Below are 19,195 nucleotides of genomic sequence, written 5' to 3'. Positions count from 1 at the left end.
AGTACTGAAAGACAGCATCTAATATGCTCTAATTGCTATACCCAAAAGCACTTTCATTAGCTCCAATAAATACCAGCTTTTTTACCTTATTGAAATTAGTAACATATAATGTCTTTATTTTTTTGTTTTGTTTATTTGAAATCCTTGTAAAAGATTTGGACACATTAGCGTGTCCTGCTTTATAAATATCATTGTCCTGTCCTATAAAGGTCCACTTAGCATTCAGGTAATGCTAAATACCTGTTCTCAGAGATCTTGCTCACTTCTCTAAGTGACTTAGTGAGAAAGTACAGATGAAAGATCCTGTTAACTTCCTTGATGAATAATCACAAGGGCTTCCCTGAGATTGGCTCTGTGTGAGGTGGACAATCACAGGCCAAAACACCTGCTGCTCATGTGATAAGGGGAGCCAGAGAAAGTTTAAAGTAGAGAAGTGCTGAGTATAGGGAAAATATGAGAAATTGTCTGAGAAAGTATCAGTAACTTGGTCTTTTCTATACAAGATGGAAGAAACAGAATTAATGTGTGGAAGAGGTAAGTAGATAATTTTCAACTAAACGTTAAGAAACATCTAAAAGGAGCCATGCATTTAGTGAATTGAAAACGGTATTTCCTGGAAACAGGAAGCTTCCATTTGCAGAATATTTGCCATGGATTTCCTCCAGCAGGGAGCTACCAATAACTAGTGACCATATGACTTATTCTGCAAACAAGGACATATTGAGAATTAACAGAAATGCAATAAACTTCAAAATAGGAAGACCAACTTTTGCTTCACTTTAATGTACCCTCATACCACAAGCTGTGTCGAATTTTTTGTATGTGGAGAGTAGGGCAAACTGACCCTAGAAAGGGAAAGGGAATAAGTCATAACTCATGGAATTTGAAATACAGGGGAAAATTCATGACTATGTCATCCCCTTTCAGTCCCCACCATGATAGGATACAATTCAAAGGCCCAGATTAAGCAAATCCATGTGAATGAACGTAGACATGAGTAAAGTGTTATTCCTATTTCACAGAGGGCTCTAAGTGGGAAAAAATCCTGGGCATGGACACTTCCTACAGCAAGGAAAAATACTACTCCCAGACTAAATTATTCAGAAAAATTATACTGGAGCAAAACATATAATGGTAAGTAACGGATTGACCTCCAAGAACTAAAGACAGTGGCAAAGTGACAGCAAGACCAGCACAATGACAGTACCCCTACCCCAACCTTGGGGACAGGTATTATAAAAAGAAGTGAGTATTGTATGGTGAGTGCCAGGGTCTTAAGTATGGGCTGTGTTTACCACACTAAACAGGCATAAAATTATCCAATGGTGCATATTTCTTCTTTCATTGTTAGTAATAACAAACATATATAAAACATCTTACTATGACTTAACACATTGAAATCTGTGTCTGAAAGGATTATTAAAAACTAATATTTCTAAATAAGTAAGTAGCACAGCAGGTAAGGCGTTTGTCTTGCACACAGTCGACCAAGCTTCAATTTCTCTGCCCCTCTCGGAGAGCCAGGCAAGCTACCAAGAGTATCTCACCTGCATGGCAGATCCTGGCAAGCTACTCGTGGCGCATTCAATATGCCAAAAACAGTAACAAGTCTCACAATGGAGACATTACTGGTGCCTGCTCGAGCAAATTGATGAGCAATGGAATGACAGTGACAGTGACAGTGACAATATTTCTAAACTAAAATTTCCATCTTAACTAACTTTAGGAGGCAGCAATGACTGCTTATCTAGTTCCAAATGCCATTGTGCACTTTGCTCCAGTGTTCAATAACTCCTTTTATTTTGCCAGACACGAATCCAATCTGACTCAGGAAGTAAACTCTACCTCCACTGTTAGGAAAGGCCACTCTAGGCAATCCCAGCCACCTACCCTGTGACCACTTAGCTCAAACCAATGGTTCTGACACATCTCTTGGCACCTAGAATTGGTCCAAGAACAGGCTTTAACTAGACCACACTTTAAAGAAAGGTTATTTTGGACCCATATAAGGGCAAAGAAGACTAACTTGGTGGGAGTCAGCTTACAGATAATGCTGTATGTAGAGACGAAGTAGAGAAAAAAAAAAGAATGTCAGAAGGATGTAGCCAGAGCTCCATTTTTACCAGACATTCCATACATTTAGCTTCTGGCTGAGTTAATAACTTTTTTATTACTTAAGCCAGTTTGAGATTGGTTGACTTGATTCTTATTTTTTCACAGACAAAACTTTGTGGTGGTCAGAGCAACAATACAGCAGGTAGGGTGCTTGCCTTGCACACAGCCAATTCAGGTTGAATCCCTGGTACTTCAACCTAAGCCCCACCAGGAGTGATCCCTGAGTGTAGAGCCAAGAGTATGCACCAGGGTGGCCCAAATTTTTTTAAAAAATCTTTGTCACCAAGTCTGAATTTTAAATAGATCCTTGGACTGGTGGCTCATAGGGTGCTTGCCTTGCACACAGTCGACCAAGGTTCGATTCCTCCACCCCTCTTGGAGAGCCCGGCAAGCTACCAAGAGTATCTCGCCACACAGCAGAGCCTGGCAAGCTACCCGTGGCACATTCAATATGCAAAAAAACATTAACAAGTCTCACAATGGAGACGTTACTGGTGCCTGCTCGAGCAAATTAATCAGTTCATTTAACTTTAGCATCTGTCTTATTTCCAGTAACTTTCCCAAAAATACTACCTTACCATAAAGTTTCATGAGCTTTTCCAATTAAAATGAGCTTCTTCAGCATCTTTACTTTTCTAACAGAGATATCACTGTGTAAATAGACTCCGAGTCTTTTCTATTTGATGATCAGTCCTGTCTGGAATCAATTTATTGACCTCTTTTATTTGTCTGCTTCTCTTGGGTCATTGTTTCCATCATCTTACATATCTGGCAGACTTGCTAGTGATGAATCTAAAAGTTCATAAGAAGTCTTTCTAATCAGATTTTTGTGTCTTAGTTAAACCAACACAAAATAGAAAATTAAACAACCATCAGAACTCTTGACATCAATACAGGCTACCAAAAAATTGTGGTCATTTTTGACCATGTAACACCGTTAGTCATGGGTGAGATCTATGGCACAAAAATGTCAGGCAGTTTTTGCTCTGTCCATTGTCCATGATTAGCTTAAATTTACTAAGTGCAACTTCATCATTCTGCAGATCAGTGAGGCTCACTTCAAATACACAACCTTTGATGTTATCAGATAAAATTCTGGTCACTTGTGTTCTCATGACTAGCATTTTCCCAATATTTCTTATATTAAATATTGCTGGTGTTTTCATGTCATTCCAATCTTCCTTAGAAAGTGGATCAACCGCTTTATTTTTGGCTCTTCTTTTCCCCAACTCTATCTGCATATTAGAATCACCTGAAGACCTTCCAAAGTGCTCGTGCCCATGTTCTATTTGGACATGATGGTTTATTGTTTCAGTGTATGGCTGCATTATCCTATTAATATTTATGTTTTCTTCCATCCTGGATTTTCCTAAGAATGTTTAATTGCTTGAGAGACTCAGCAGTGACATGAGCTCATCAGAGATTTCTCCAGACCCCTGCCGAGCCAATTTCACAGGGCACCTCAGATGGAGCAGGTGTCCCCTCTCCGCCCATTCCAGATGAACCCCTGGTGGCCACAAACTTCCAGAAGGAAAACCCAAGTATTTGGGAGCAGGGACTGAAGACTCCAGGCCACGTAGCAGTGGCAGGGACAGTTTGTCCCTTCTTGTTTCCCTGCCCCCTCAAGGTCCTAGCTGTCATGCCCACGAACTGCCTTCAGGCCATATTTAAGTGTGTCACTTGATTCAGAGACTCAGAAATTAATCTCAAAATGGATTATCTCCCTACAGGGATGTCTCCAGACCCAAATCACTTACAATATTAGAATTCCAGGACCTCTCGTGATATTCATAATAAGCAATAGAAAATAAATCATCTGACATCTGCCTATGGCAGGCAGACTTGAACATTGGTGGCAAAATTCAAAATAATGGTGGTGGGAAGGTGTAATGGTGGTAGGATTAGTATTGAAATATTGAATGTAATCAATGTGAACAACCTTGTCAATGTCATCCCGTTGCTCATCGATTTGTTCGAGCAGGCACCAGAAACGTCTCTTGATTGTGAGACTTATTTGTTACTGTTTTTGGCAAATCCAACACGCCACGGGTAGCTTGCCAGGCTCTGCCCTACGGGCACGATACTCTCGGTAGCTTGCTGGGCTCTCCGAGAGGGGCAGAGGAATCGAACATGGGTCGGCAGTGTGAAAGGCGAACGCCCTACCGCTGTGCTATCGCTCCAGCTCCGTGAACAACCTTATGAAAATAAAAATTTAAAAAAATACAGAGTATCTAGCCTGTCAAGACCTACTTATAAAGGGAATGATGTTAATATGACAGAGGTGTTAGCTAAAGCCACAATGTTAACTGTATTGCAATATATAGATGTAAGAAATAAACACATTGTATGCCATTTTAAAAAATTTCATTGCTTAGACCAATAGAATACTCTGAGATTCCTGAAGTAACACAGAATTTGTATTTCCACTAAAATTTTCTTCATCCTCCCAGAATAAAGGAAAGACTTCTATGCTTTGCAGCAAGATATGAATTGCTCTGCAACCAGCCTGCTTGGATTTCTTCTTGAGTCCCTTGTTTACACCTACTTTCTGAAGATAGGAATTTGGAAGCTGCTTGAGTGAAATGGGAATATAAAGCTATATAAGCCACAGGCCTATGGGTCCTTAAGGGCCATAATGAGTGGTCCTGATTGTCCATAAATAGCATCTTTCTTAAGTGGAAACATGGCTAAAGGAGAGATAGAGGGTGGAAGAATCTGACTCATCCACATTGTTAACAAGCTCTGACAGACAAGTCTCGGTACCCAACAACCTGGCAAACTGAGAAAAAATGTATCTATTTCATCACTACAATAGGGTTTTTGTGGTAATGATATAACACATTTGAAATTTCAAAATAAAGGGCCAGAAAAAGACAGAAGGTTAGGTTCTTGCCTAGCCTACATGTGGTTAATTTCCTGGCACCACACATGGACCCCACCTCCACGTACCTCCAGAAATAATCCCTGAGCGCAGAGTTAGGAGAAAGCTCAGAGAAATGCTGCATGTGGCCCCAAAACAAAATATAAAGAAAAAGAAATAGCTTAGTGAATGTGCCTTATTATTATGAAAGGCCTAGAGAGTTAAAAATACAATTCAGGGTCAGGGCGTTAACTCAATTAGAGAACCTGCCTGACTTATGTAAGGTCCCGAGTTCCATCCTCAGCACCACAGGAAACACTATGCTTCCCCCTGAAAGCACTAACAGGTGTGGTCCTGATTGCCCCAAGCATCCACACTACCAGGCTGAGCACATTTGGTCAGGGTCACTGCTGGGCAAAGAATCCCTCAGATTAACTCCTGATCCCCATTCCTAGCACTGCTTTGATAACCCCTATGAAAAATAATGATAAAATTTTAGAGAGAGAGAACAAAAGGGAATACCCTGCCACAGTGGCAGGTGGGGTGGGGGAGATGGGATTGGGGGGGTGGGAGGGATGCTGGGTTTATTTGTGGTGGATAATGGGCACTGGTGAAGGGATGGGTTCTCGAACTTTGTACAAGGGAAACATGAGCACAAAAATGTATAAATCTGTAACTGTACCCTCACGGTGATTCACTAATTAAAAAATAAATAAATTTTTTAAATTTCAAAAAAATGATTAAATTTTAAATTTTAAAAATGAAATTTAGAGCAACTTCTAACAGACATTGTAGAGCCACGAAGATAAAATGACTTTGGGAATTAAACCTTTGTCAACTTCCACTCTTTGCCCTTCCTTCATCCTTCTTCCTCTCACCAGCCCTTAAGCTAGTTCTGTAAATGCAATTCTCACATGTCCTTGCCCCAACTCACTTTTAACCAGATGGTTACCCTCTGAGCCCTACCCGTACAGAAATCCTAGTGCTAATAAAGAGGAAGGTTGTTTTATTGCATATTTCCCCCTAGGTTTTAGAAGCACTCAACTTCCTCAAGAGTACACCTCTGGGTACCACAAAGCTATATCATTCCCTGCCTGAATTATAATATCTATCAAAAGAGGCATCTCTTGGGAGGTTTGAGTGCTAAGTGGGGAGTGATTTTTAGAGAGATGTGTGGGAAATGGTTTCAATATTTGGCAGTTCGTGAAGCAAGATTGAGACATAGGTTTTTCAAAAAATATCCTTGATCAGCTCATTATACTATTTACTTATTTCTGAAAATGCCTTGTCATTGCAATATAATGCTTGGCAGCTGTATAACTTACATAAACCAGAAGATTTAAATTTTTGGTGTATTCCCTCCACATATTTCATATAAGTGTACCTGTTTACTGGGAAATCAATCTCTCTTTTACAGATATTACCACTAAAATATACCATTCTGAAACTAAAGACATAGACAATGCCCTAAAAATCGAAACAGCTGAAAATCCTGCAAAACTAAGCAAAATTTCAAGCACAAAACTAGTATTCCATTTGACAAGCCATTGAATAAAAAGATCTGATTTTTTTCCCAGCAGGGTTTAAAGTCTGTCCACAGGTATCCATGAAACAAAAATTTTAGTCAGTATTCAGGCTTATTAGAGACTGAGAGGTAAGGGAAGAGTAGAAATCTGCACACTCTCTTTTTTTTTTTTACCCTTTGCCTTCCATTCATCCATAAGCTATTTTCATCACAAAAATCACAGAGTCTCTTATTCAGCCCTGAGAACTGTAAAATTCCAGCCAACTATTCTGAACATAATGATGAATAAACATTCCACTCTATGGTAAAGAGATATATATTCTTAGGTTTAAAATATTTTCCCGAGGAGCTTAGGTCCATTAAAGCATATAATTTGTCATGCTGAAATTGTGGGCATCTGATTTCACCTGCTTTATTTTTGCTGAAGTCCAGTAGTGAATTTTAATGTTATATGAAGAGGCACAGAATTAACTACATCATCAGGAATTTGTGCAAACTATTTATAATGTGATTTTTTTAATCAAATCAACATACAAGCTAGACCCTCTCTCCCTTCTTGATAAGGTTAAGTTGTTTATTACTGGCTCAGCAAAATCTTCTGAAGCGTAGAAACCTAGAGTTACATCTGAGTGCAGAGAAACTGCAGATTAACTAAGGTTAACAAAATATACAGCACTCCTCCTGGGACTTGCAACACACTTACTGTGATTTCCAGCAGAGTAACTAGGTAGTTTCAACTGCAAGACAACATCACAGGATTTTCACATTCCTGGAAACCACTGGGAACTTCAGTCACACCACAGCCATCAGTGACTGTCCTTGTCATTCACTTGTCAGGAATGAAAAAGTTCCCATGGTTTCCTCTTTAAACAAAGTACGACAACGACAAAACCACATCAAACTTCCTCAGGTGGCTCCAAATAGTGTGATGAATTTTGTCTAGCTGAAACCTAACCTCAATTACCTATAAAAGTTGAAGAGTTGAGATTTAATTTTGGACTGGGTCACATTAGATGTTTGCTTCTATTGCAAAGAGAATGGTCAAAGCCTCAATAAACTAGAACCAGCTGATTTTGAATCTAATTTGTGAGATCTCTCTCATTATTACAAGCCATTTCCAACATACCAACATACTATCGACAACTTAGTTATTTACATATATATGATGTGCAAATGTTGAATTTATCTGGGAAATTCTTTCTGGGTTTTTGAGGTATAATTCACAATATCAAGGTCTGATTTTATGTGTAAGTATAGAGATATTTGCTTAGTTTCAGAATTCACTTCCACAAACAGATGCCAAGTACTGAGTCTAGATTATAGTCTCTAGTTATAGAAAATCAAGCCTGGGCTGGAGCTGTAGTACATCGGGTAGGGCATTTGCCTTGCACGCGGCCAACCTGGGTTTGATCCCCGGCATCCCATATGGTCCCACCAGCACCGCCAGGAGTAATTCTGAGTGCAGAGCCAGGAGTAACCCCTGAGCATCGCTGGGTGTGAACCCCCACCCAAAAAAAAAGGAAATCAAGCCCATATCTTAAGATATCTTTTATTATCCCAAGGTTTTAGCACAATACCTCTGTATGTAAGTTTCTCAGTACATGCTTATTGATAAATACAAAAGCTAAGAAGCCATTGCATATTCTGAGAAAAAAATAGTGATCTGTGAAAATTTTTCACTATCAATATGTCTACACACTGGTCAGATAATTGTCACTGTCACTGTCATCCCATTGCTCATCGATTTGCTCCAGCAGGCACCAGTAAGGTTTCCATTGTGAGATTTATTGTTACTGTTTTTGGCATAATGAATACGCCACAGGGAGCTTGCCAGGTTCTGCCATGCGGATGAGATACTCTTGGTAGCTTGCCGGGCTCTCCAAGCGGATCGGAGAGATCAAACCCGGGTCGACTGCATGCAAGGCAAATGCCCTACCCTCTTTGCTATCACTCCAGCCCAGGTCAGATAATTACAATGGTTAAATCTTTATTGTGTTTACACTGTCAGAAGACCATAGAATACATGCATCACAATGAGTATGACTATGGCTAACTGTTTTCATGTTACTTCTTACTCTTTACTACATTCACATACAGAATTTGTAGTAGGTATTTCTAGACTATTGCTGAAAACAAAGTTTTGGCTCTGAATTTTATTCTTAGCACTTTGCTCTTGATTAGGTTTGCTTCTTATTCCTGCATCTCTAGATGAAACAAACCACTGTTTTTCCTTCCCACAGGCAATGACAGTCCATTATCTTTATGGATGCCCCTGGGTGAAATAAAATTTTACTATTCATCAGCTTGGGTTTCTTAAGTCTAACAAATTGGTTCACAGAGAAACAAGAAATGAGACTCAGCTACAAAGTGGTGTTCTTTTGACAGAGTAACCCACTTATTGTTCTCATAGCTGCTTTTACAAAATTATGTGTTGACATCTTTCAACCTTCAGGGAGAAAGCTCCCACATTCTGCAAATCGAATGGAGTATTGAGCTATTTCATTTCCCAGAACTTAAAGAAACACAAGGAAAAATATTCAAAGCTCTGTGGCAGAATCAGAAACATGTTCATTCCAACACATGGATGCAAAAGAGGCAAGTTTGTTTCTGATACTTTCCCTGATTGAACACTGCACTTCTACACAAATAAAGAAAAATTCAATTTTTTTCTAACCACCCCCCCAGTTCATATCTCTCCCTTTTTTTCTTCCTTCTCTATTCTCTATTCTGCTTCCTTTATTTACTCAAACCCAAATATTAAAAGCTAGATCTTTCTCTCACAGTAATGTATAATTTTCAGATGAATGATGGAATCTTAGTTCAGCAACTCAAAGTGCTGTCCAGAGACCAGCAGTTTTCACCATCGCTTAGGGACCTGTTAAAAAGGCAAGTATTCAGATCTTGTATAGCACTTGCTCTTGTAATCTGCATTTAAGTAAAATTGCAAGGTAATTCGCTTGTCAGGTAAAGTTCTAGGAGCTCTGGCATAGGAAACATTGGAAGTGATAAAAGAAAAAAAAGTGAAGTGATATTTTTAGTCAGGACTGCTTTGGTAAAGAACAGAGTTAAGACCCCCATCCTGATTCCCAGCCTCAGTTCTGAGTGCATTTCACATACCATTGTTCTAACCTAATCCTTTCAACATGAATAACTATTCTAGAGGCTGGGCAGGCAGGAGTTGCCTGAAATTTTCCTCCCAACAGTCAAACACCTCACGGTACAACATTCAACAGAAAAACTGAGAGCCTGTGATTAGTTTTGAGATACTGGTCAGCAACCTTAGGATGACTGGGAGACAAAACTCAGATTCTACTAGACACCGTGTTTCATCACTTCCAGTAGACATAGTGCAGGATGGTATAGAACAAAAGACTGAAGGCATCAGGAAGATCCAGCTTTAAGATCTTAAACTCCACTCAACCTTTGACACTTCATCTTGCAATAGTTGTTTTGCTTTGATCTGCATCTCTCTGATGATAAGTGATGAAGAGCATTTTTTCATGTGCCTTTTTGCCATTTGTATTTCTACCTTGAGAAAGTTTCTGTTCATTTCCATCCCCCATTTTTTGATGGGGTTGGGAGTTTTCTTCTTGTAGATTCCAACCAATGCCTTGTATATCCTTGATATCAGCCCCTTATCTGATGGGTATTGGGTGAATATCCTTTCCCATTCTGTTAATTGCCTTTGTATTTTGGTCACTGTATATTTTGCAGTGGAGAAGCTTCTTAGTTTAATATAGTCCCATTTGTTTATTTCTGTTTCTATTTGATTGCTTAGTTTCATGTCATCTTTGAAGATACCTTTGGCTTCAATATCATGGAGGATATTTCCGACCTTGTCTTCAATGTACCTTATGAATTGTGGTCTGATGTTGAGGTCTTTAATCCATTTTGGTCTGACTTTTGTGCATGGTGTTAGGTCGAGGTCTAAGCCCATTTTTTTGCATGTGGTTGTCCAATTATGCCAGCACCATTTGTTGAAGAGGCTTTCTTTGCTCCACTTCACATTTCTTGCTCCCTTATCAAAGATCAGATGATCATATATTTGGGGTTGCATCTATGAGATACCACCTCACACCACAGAGAATGGCACACACCCAAAAGAACAAAAGCAACCACTGTTGGCATGGATGTGGGGAAAAAGGGACCCTCCTACACTGCTGGTGGGAATGCCGACTGGTTCAGCCCTTTTGGAAAACAGTATGGTCGCTCCTCAAAAAATTAAAAATTGAGCTCCCATTTGACCCAGCAATACCACTCCTGGGAATATATCCTGGAGAGGCAAAAAAGTACTGTCAAAATGACATCTGCACTCGAATGTCCATTGCAGCACTGTTTACAATAGCCAGAATCTGGAAAAAACCTGAGTGCCCGAGAACGGATGACTGGTTAAAGAAACTTTGGTACATCTACACAATGGAATACTATGCTGCTGTTAGAAAAGATGAAGTCATAACCTTTGCATATATGTGGATCAACATGGAAAGTATCATGCTAAGTGAAATGAGTCAGAAAGAGAGAGACAGACAGAGAAAGATTGCACTCATCTGTGGAATATAAAATTAAATAACAGAATAGGAGACTAACACCCAATAATAGTAGAGATAAGTACCAGAAGGTTGGCTCCAAGTCTTGGAAGCTGGCCCCACATGCTGGAGGAAGGGGCAGCTCGCATAGAGAAGGGAACACCAGGTAAAGTGTGGTTTGAGGACCTATACGGGATGGGAGATGCACTCTGAAAATAGAATATAGACTAAACACGATGGCCACATAGTGCCTCTGTTGCAAACCATAACACCCAAAAGGAGAGAGAGAGATAACAAGGGGTAATGCCCTGCCACAGAGGTGGGGTGGGGCAGTGGGGGATGGGGTGGGAGGGTGGGAGGGATACTGGGAACATTGGTGGAGGGGACTGGGCACTGGTGGAGGGATATAAACAAAATGCAAACATGAAAGTTGACAAGTTTGTAACTGTAGCTCATAGTGATTCACTAATAAAAAAAATAATTTAAAAATTGCAAAAAAAGAGTTGTTTTGCTGCAGCCTGGATAAGGATAGACAGACCCTTCCAGTGGATCACAGGCTGGTGCTCCTGTGGTGTAATGATGGAAAGACTCCAGGTCTTTTAGTTTGTGGGAAAATTCCAAGAACCCAGGGACAAAAATGATATTACAGCATCTGTTAAGCAAAATACAATAAACTATCCATCCACAAGTTTAGAGAAAATAGACTGGCCCACGTTCCTGCCTTATCACATAGAGGCTTATAAACTACAATACACCAGAGAGAAAATACTTTCAGAAGCATCTGCCGTGTGTTCCCCAAGGAGAAAGTTCTCCTAGAGCCTTTGTGAAAATGGGATTTTATGGGAACAAAAACCTTCTGTGTCCCTGAAGGGGGAGAAAGAGCAGACGGGAAAGGAGCACTGAAAGAAGTCTTCGATTGGACTGAAATAAAAGGAGGACAATCGGAGCTCAAAAGCAGCACAGGAAGGTGTGTCCCACAAGGAAACAAACCATGACACCAAGAACTCCTGATGTGCTGCACTCAGATAGTGTTCAAGAGAGGGATCAACACGGAGCCCTCCAAGGCATCTGATTTTATTTAATGTTGTCTCTCTGGCACATCAATTGATTTTGAACTAAACTAGCAGGTACAGTGGAGGGAAGTGAAAAGTCAAAATGACTTCTCCAAAGAGAATGTGCAGGAAAGCAAAAAGGAGAGGACAAGCAGCTTGTTTATTCAGACTGGGACCACAGCTCCAAGGGTTTGGACAAATCTGAAAACACCAAAGTGTTATTTTCTCCGTTGAATGGCTGTAGACTCTTAACTAAACATGAAAATAGAAATACCATATGATGATTGGCAGGGGGAGGGGACTTCATTAACCTCTGACCCTGGCTTAGCAGGTGAGAGGTAATGGACACAAACACAGGTGTCCTTAGCTCTCCAGGCTGCTGGAGGGGGAATGACCCTGTTATTTTCCCAGATGTGAAAACTCAATGGTACATTTGAGACCATGAGGAAGGCTTTGCGTGTCCCACGAACTCACTCCTGACTCTGACCGTTCTGCCAGGCTACTGATTCTGCTTCTCTGGAATTTTTTTTGCCTCTTAAAAGAGAAAGTAGAGAAATGCAGGCATGGCATAAGTGGAAAGGAAGGAAAAGCATAGGAGTAAGAGCCTCCTAACTGGTCTCTCTCCCTGTTCCTCCCACAACTCTCTTTTCTTAGCAAGGCAGTCAAAGAGTTTCTTCAAAAAGTCAGATGATGTCAGCTGCAATTCCACAGCCTCTTCCTCATGCCTCTCTGGGTAAAAATTAGCAAGCTATCATTGTTAATGACTTAAGTCATGGGGCACTGTGTTCTTACTTCATCTCATAAGGTTTTAAACTTGCATTCTTTTCAGTTAATGTCTAAAGTTTTTCATTGTAACTTTAAACAATTGGATTAGATGTCATTTTTGTTGAGTTGTAAATAGTGATGATGAAAATAAAACATGAACAAGAGCATTCTTTTGTATGTGGTGAAATCTACCAGAGCCTCCCAGTTTTATCATCAAATGTTCTTAACAACTACATGAACAAATTATTTTCAACAGTAGAAAAATATCACGTGGCACAGTAGTCAAGAGTCCTGGGGGGCACCACAACACCAGAGAATTCTCCGGCCCCATGCCGAGCCGATATCACGGAGTCACCCCAGATGGAGCAGGTGCAATCTCCCCGCCTTCTCTAGATGGAATCCCAGCAACCATGAGCTTCTACAAGCATGGCTCCGGTATGTGGGTATCATGACTATTCCTCCAGAGAATGCGGCCACGTAAGACCTTTTCTGATATGAAAAATGAGCAATGAAAATTAAATGAGCTACCTTCTGTCCCTGGGAGTCAGGCATAAATGGTGGTGGGAATATCTCAGCAAAATATAATGGCCAAAACTAGAGAGTATCTGAGTAATTGTCTGCCATAGAGGCAGGGTAAGGACTGACTGGGATGGAAGTGGGGGGATAATGGAGATATTGGTGGTGGAAAGTTTGCACTGGTGGAGGGATGGGTGATCAATCATTGTATGGCTGAACATCAAATATGAAAGCTTTGTAACTGTATCTCATGGTGGCTCAATAAAAAAATTAAAAAATAATTAAAAAAGAGGAAAAAAGTGACTACTTTTTCTGCACACACCCACATTTCCATTACATTTCCCACTCAGAATCTTATCTTAATATAATTTATTTTTTGTTTGTTTTTTTATAACTAAAATTATTTTTTTAATTTTTTAAAATTTATTCTTTTATTGAATCACCATGTGGAAAGTTACAAAGCTTTCAGGTTTAAGTCCCAGTTATACAATGCTCGAACACCCATCCCTTCACCAGTGCACATATTCCACCACCAAGATTCACAGTATGCCTCCCCCACCCCCCACTTCCCCAGCCCCCCACCCTGCCTGTGTAACTGATAAATTTCACTTTACTTTCACTTTACTTTGATTACATTCAATATTTCAACAAGAAAAACTCACTATTATTATTTGGAGTTTCTCCCCCCTAAAGTTGGACCTGCTGAAAAGGAAGCATTTGATAATTTGTTTTCCATTGCTGAGATTGAAGAGATGTGATATCTTAATATAATTTAAATTTGCTTGAAAATCTATTAGTTGTTTTAAAATACTTCTCGATAACAAATATTGTACATAAATCAAAATTAATTTTGAAGCATATTTCCTATTACTGTAGGCTTTATTTGAAAATAAAATTTATTTAAGTTCAATTATGTTTATAATTATGTTTAATATGTAATTGACAGGAAAAAATCACTTCACTTGTATTACTTGTAGCCCTGTTGATCTTCGATTTGCTCAAGCGGGTGCCAGTAATGTCTCCATTTGTCCCTGTCGCAAGCTAGTGCAGCCCAATGACATCTGCTCGCTCCAGGAACAGGAAGAGCCTCAAATCGTTCATTCAGAGATTTGACTAAGAAATCTGACCATCTAGTTGGTGGGTGGCCATGAGGTCTTCTGACGTTCTTCTTACAGGAAAAAATGTTAGTAGCAATTTGACAAGAGATTTTTATTGCAAATCTTCAGATCAGATTCAAGTTTGTAAGTACAAATGTTTAAAAAATATAAAATTAGGAATAAGGTTTTAGAAAGAGGTGATTTTAGTGAAGGAATATAAGCTTCAATACTCTCTGCCTCTATAAACATAGGCATAATTTAACGCTATTCCTCCATTATTCTTATATATTTAATAATAAATCATTGCTATTGTTTGTAATATGTATTGCTGAAATGAGTCAGAATTTAGCATAAATTCTATGCCTATTCTACTAAGTTTTACTTAATGCTAAGAACGTGTTATATAAATTTGTAAATGGGAACAGATGGAGTTTTGTTACAGTAATACCCTTATTCTTTAAGTTCCTTAACATTATGTGCTGACACTCACATCATGATCTGTCATCATTAGTTTTAATGATCTATCAGCTGTTGACTCCATTTGGGTTCCTAATTTGTTGAAAACAAGGAAATTGCAGAAATATGTGTTCCTCACTATCAAGCCCACTCTATTTCTTAACTTAATTACTATTATTTCCCTTAGTATGGCAACTCCAGGTCCTTAGGCTACAAGGAGGGATAGATTAATAGGACAAGATTGATGACCAACAGGAAAGTGAAAAAAGAAAGTGTGATTTGAGCAAAGTTTTTTTTCAAAAAAAAATAGAAAAGAAAACTCTTTGGATGAATGTTTAGTCTTTGGAAAGCATCCCAGATAGATCAAGGTCCTGTGCTCTAACTTAAAGACCACTGACCTACAAGTCCCTACACAATCTTCATTTTCCTCCTCATGTTCTGTCATCAGCCTCTTTATTCCTCTCAGCCTGTCTGGTCACACTGACCTCCTTACAAGTCTTTCAAAGTTTGTACATAGTGCTCATCAGCCTTGGCGCTATCTTCCAACCAGAATCTACTTTATTATGAGCTGTTGTGTTTGCGAAGGGAGGGAGGAAGTACACTGAATAATAATATTAAGTTTCCCTCTAAAGGATTCTATCCACCATATATCCCCTTTACACCATTTGCCCATCTTTTGTTTTCCTTCCTTTGTGGTAACCACTAATTGGTCTTATACTTTAATGTTTATATATAACTGAGGTTTCAAGTTGAAATCTTATACACACATATTTTCTATCTTCATTCCTTGATTTTTATTTATTTTCCTTAATTTTATTAATTTTTTTTAAATTTTATTGAATCACTGTGAGAGAGTTACAAGCTTTCATGTTTGGGTTACAATCACACAATGATCAAACACTCATCCCTCCACCAGTGCACATTCCCCACCACCAACATCCCCGGTATACCCCGCCTTTCCCACCCTCCCCCTGCCTTCGAGGCAGACAATATTCCCCATACTCTCTCTCTCCTTTTGGGCATTATGGCTTGCAACACAGACACTGAGAGGTCATCATGTTTGGTCCATTATCTGCTTTTGGCACACATCTCCCATCCCTACTGATTCCTCCAGCCATCATTTTCTTAGTGATTCCTTCTTTATTCCATCTGTCTTCACCCCTCCTCTCACGAAGCAAGCTTCCAGCTATTAATTAATTTTCCTTATTTTCCTTAATTTGAGCGATAGCACAGTGGATAGGGTATTGCCTTGCACACAGCTGACCTGGGTTTGATTCCTTCATCCCCCTCGGAGAGCCCAGCAAGCTACTGACAGTATCCCACCTGCATGGCAGAGCTTGGCAAGCTACTTGTGGCATATTTGATATGCCAAAAACAGTAACAAGTCTCAAAATGGAGACGATATTGGTGCCCGCTTGAGCAAATCAATGAACAACAGGATGACAGTGCTACAGTGCAAAAATTTCTTAATTTTTATTTAGGAAGCACTAAATATTTTATTTTTTATCTCAACAAGACAATGTTCATGAAAAACGAACTGGTCCCTGAAGCTCCATTTGCTCTCAATGGAACGATCATCTCCGAATGCAGCAGCTACATGTACCTGGGTCGAGAAATCAACATGAGGAACAACTTGGTGCCAGAACTGCGCAGGAGGAAGAGAGCAGCATGGAATGCATTCAAGAGCGTCGAAGAGGTGGTTAAGAGAGCGAAGAACCTCTGACTCCGGGCACATCTTTTCAATTCCACCATTCTTCCTGCACTTACATATGCCTCAGAGACCTGGGCGCTACGTAAACAGCATGAGAATGCTATTAGGGTATCCCAAAGAGGAATCGAAAGAGCTATGCTGGGAATATCATGTCTCACTCAAGTGAGAGAAGGAATCTGGAGTTCTGACCTCTGTCAGTGGTCAAAAATCAGGGATGCTGTCTCGTTTGCCAAGGCATCAAAAATCAGATGGGCTGGTCATGTAATGCGATTCAGAGACAACTGCTGGACTAGAGCTGTTACTGACTGGATTCCACGGGACGTCAGAAGACCTCGTGGCTGCCCACCAACTAGATGGTCAGATTTCTTTGTCAAATCCCTAAATGAACGATTTGAGGCTCTCCCTGTTCCTGGAGCAAGCAGATATCATTGGCCTGCACTAGCTCGAGACAGGGACAAATGGAGACGTTACTGGCACCCGCTCGAGCAAATTGAAGATCAACGGGTCTAACAAGTGATACAAGTGAAATATTTTATTTTTATAGATAAGGTACTCAGCAAATGTTTATATGTGTTCAATATAATACATTGAAGTGTGCCCATCTTTTAAGATTGTGCTTTGTTGGGGGAAGAAGGCCTTCCTAAGATGTGACCATTTCCTACTCCTAATGGGCGACACTGCAGTGCATCAGGAGGCAGTGTGGGAAGCCTATCAGATATTTCTGGATTGTATCCCTGATACAGGTGAATACCAGACTGGATCAGCATCTGCCAGCAGGGAACTTTCTGCCTATTTGACAGTAGGAAAAACTTCAGCAACTCCCAGGAGCACCTGGAACTTCTTCAGCAGGTGAGCCAAAGAAATCATATGTTTGAAATGGTGCCCAAAGCATCCCAAGTCTCCAGCTTCCATCCCTTGAGAACTGCATGAAGGTTGGTTTAAGAAAGACTTAGAGGGGCTGAAGCAATAGCACAGCGGGTAAAGAGTTTGCCTTGCACGAGGCTGACCTGGGTTTGATTCCCAGCATCCCATATTGTTCCCTTAGCACCACTAGGAGTAATTCCTGAGTGCATGATCCAGGAATAATCCCTGTGCATTGCTGGGTGTGACCCAAAAAGCAAAAAAAATAAAAATAAAAAAAGACTTAGAGATAACTGAAACAGCAGACAGGAATTTCATTTTTGCAAAGAAACTGCATACAAGCAGGTAAAGTAAAGTTAAAGGGAGAGGGGAACAAAAATAAACTAGTTCTTCAGTTGGCGTTATCTCCTGGTAAAATTACTTTTTATCTTTCTGCAGAGAATAAAACCAAGAAACTTGCCTGAGAGGTAAGTCCCCAAAATAGAGTGCTGCCTGCTCTTGACTTTTAAAAGGTAATATAATGAAATGAGACTGAGCTATTGTACCTTTATGATATTATGTCAGTCACCAAGATCTGTGTAGGTTTTTCTGACAATTTATGCACATAGTGTGCTGAAGATAAATGAGTATATAGAAAGGAAATGGCTTAACCCTCTGAGAAAGATGTTTGCAGATAAAACTGTTTTCATTACAATGTGATGTTATCTATTATTTATTTTTAGTTCTAAGCTATAGAAAAATACAATTGCTTGATTTTTAGAATGTAAAATAAACTATTAGCTTTATCAGGAAAATATGTATTAGAGCGCAACATGAATTTTGAACTCTTATTTGGTATTCTGTAGTGTTAGTATTTCTTAAGCTAAATTACTGAAGCACTGGGATAAATCCTTAACAAGAATTGAATGTCAATTAAGAAAATCAAAATGTAAAAAAGGGGAAAATACATTTTCCCCTTTTATCAAAATGAGTAGATAGATGAGATTTTTTCCTAGACCCTAAATTCATAAATTACATACAATATTTAGAAAGTACATAATATTTATAAATCTAAATCTGAGATAATACTGTAAAAGTAATAAGAGTTTGACTGTGTGAATTATTAACAATTCTTTATAATGCTTTTCACATCTTTTCCTCCATTTCTCTTGCCTTTGCTAACAACCTGGTCTCGGATCTTATTAATTTCCACTGTGAAAAATGTCAAATCTAATCTCCATAACAGATCTTCCTGCCGCTAACCTCTTCTCCTTCCTAATTTGTATAACTGCTGGAGGATTAATAAATCTGAAATAGTTTTTTTTTCCACATTAAGTTCTATTCAATAGTTTCTCAAGACATTTCCACATCTTTTCTTTTGCTCCTTAGGATGTATGCTATGCATGCTTCCACAACTGTTCTGTGCACAGACTACTGAACTATAAGAACTGATTCTTGGCATTCCTTGCCCTTTAATATCTGATTAGAGTCATTCAGTGGAGAGCAGGAGATCAGAGGGAGGAGTATAAGGTGAACCATGTAAAACTCTCTTCACCACAGCCTGTAGAGTTCAGGGTTAATCCTCTCCTTTCACCTCTACGGAGTTCCTTTCAAGCAGCCCTTTGGGCAGAACCTTCTGTCTCTTGTGCCAGATAACTGCTCCATCCTCTCACCCTTCTTGGCTCAGGGATGTCTTAGCCTCACTGTTGCTAGCATTGAAGAATTGTGGTTA

The 19,195-nt window shown here is 39.5% G+C and overlaps 1 protein-coding gene and 1 pseudogene across 1 annotated transcript in view; one reads left to right on the top strand and one right to left on the bottom strand.

Moving 5' to 3' along the window:
• LOC129404349 (40S ribosomal protein S3a-like) overlaps nt 1-3,443 on the bottom strand; it is a 38,636-nt pseudogene extending 35,193 nt beyond the window's left edge.
• A 1,355-nt stretch (nt 3,444-4,798) lies between these two features.
• Nucleotides 4,799-19,195, top strand: part of IMPG1 (interphotoreceptor matrix proteoglycan 1) — a 101,823-nt gene continuing 87,426 nt past the window's right edge. Inside the window, 7 exon segments of the mRNA XM_055136703.1 lie at nt 4,799-4,820; nt 6,393-6,538; nt 6,540-6,590; nt 6,593-6,629; nt 17,307-17,372; nt 17,375-17,472; nt 17,923-17,951. Of these exon segments, the coding sequence (XP_054992678.1) occupies nt 4,799-4,820; nt 6,393-6,538; nt 6,540-6,590; nt 6,593-6,629; nt 17,307-17,372; nt 17,375-17,472; nt 17,923-17,951 (449 nt within the window).

Source organism: Sorex araneus, chromosome 4 (genome assembly GCF_027595985.1).
Source record: "Sorex araneus isolate mSorAra2 chromosome 4, mSorAra2.pri, whole genome shotgun sequence".
NCBI lineage: Eukaryota > Metazoa > Chordata > Mammalia > Eulipotyphla > Soricidae > Sorex > Sorex araneus.
This window is presented reverse-complemented; position numbering and strand designations above follow the sequence as displayed.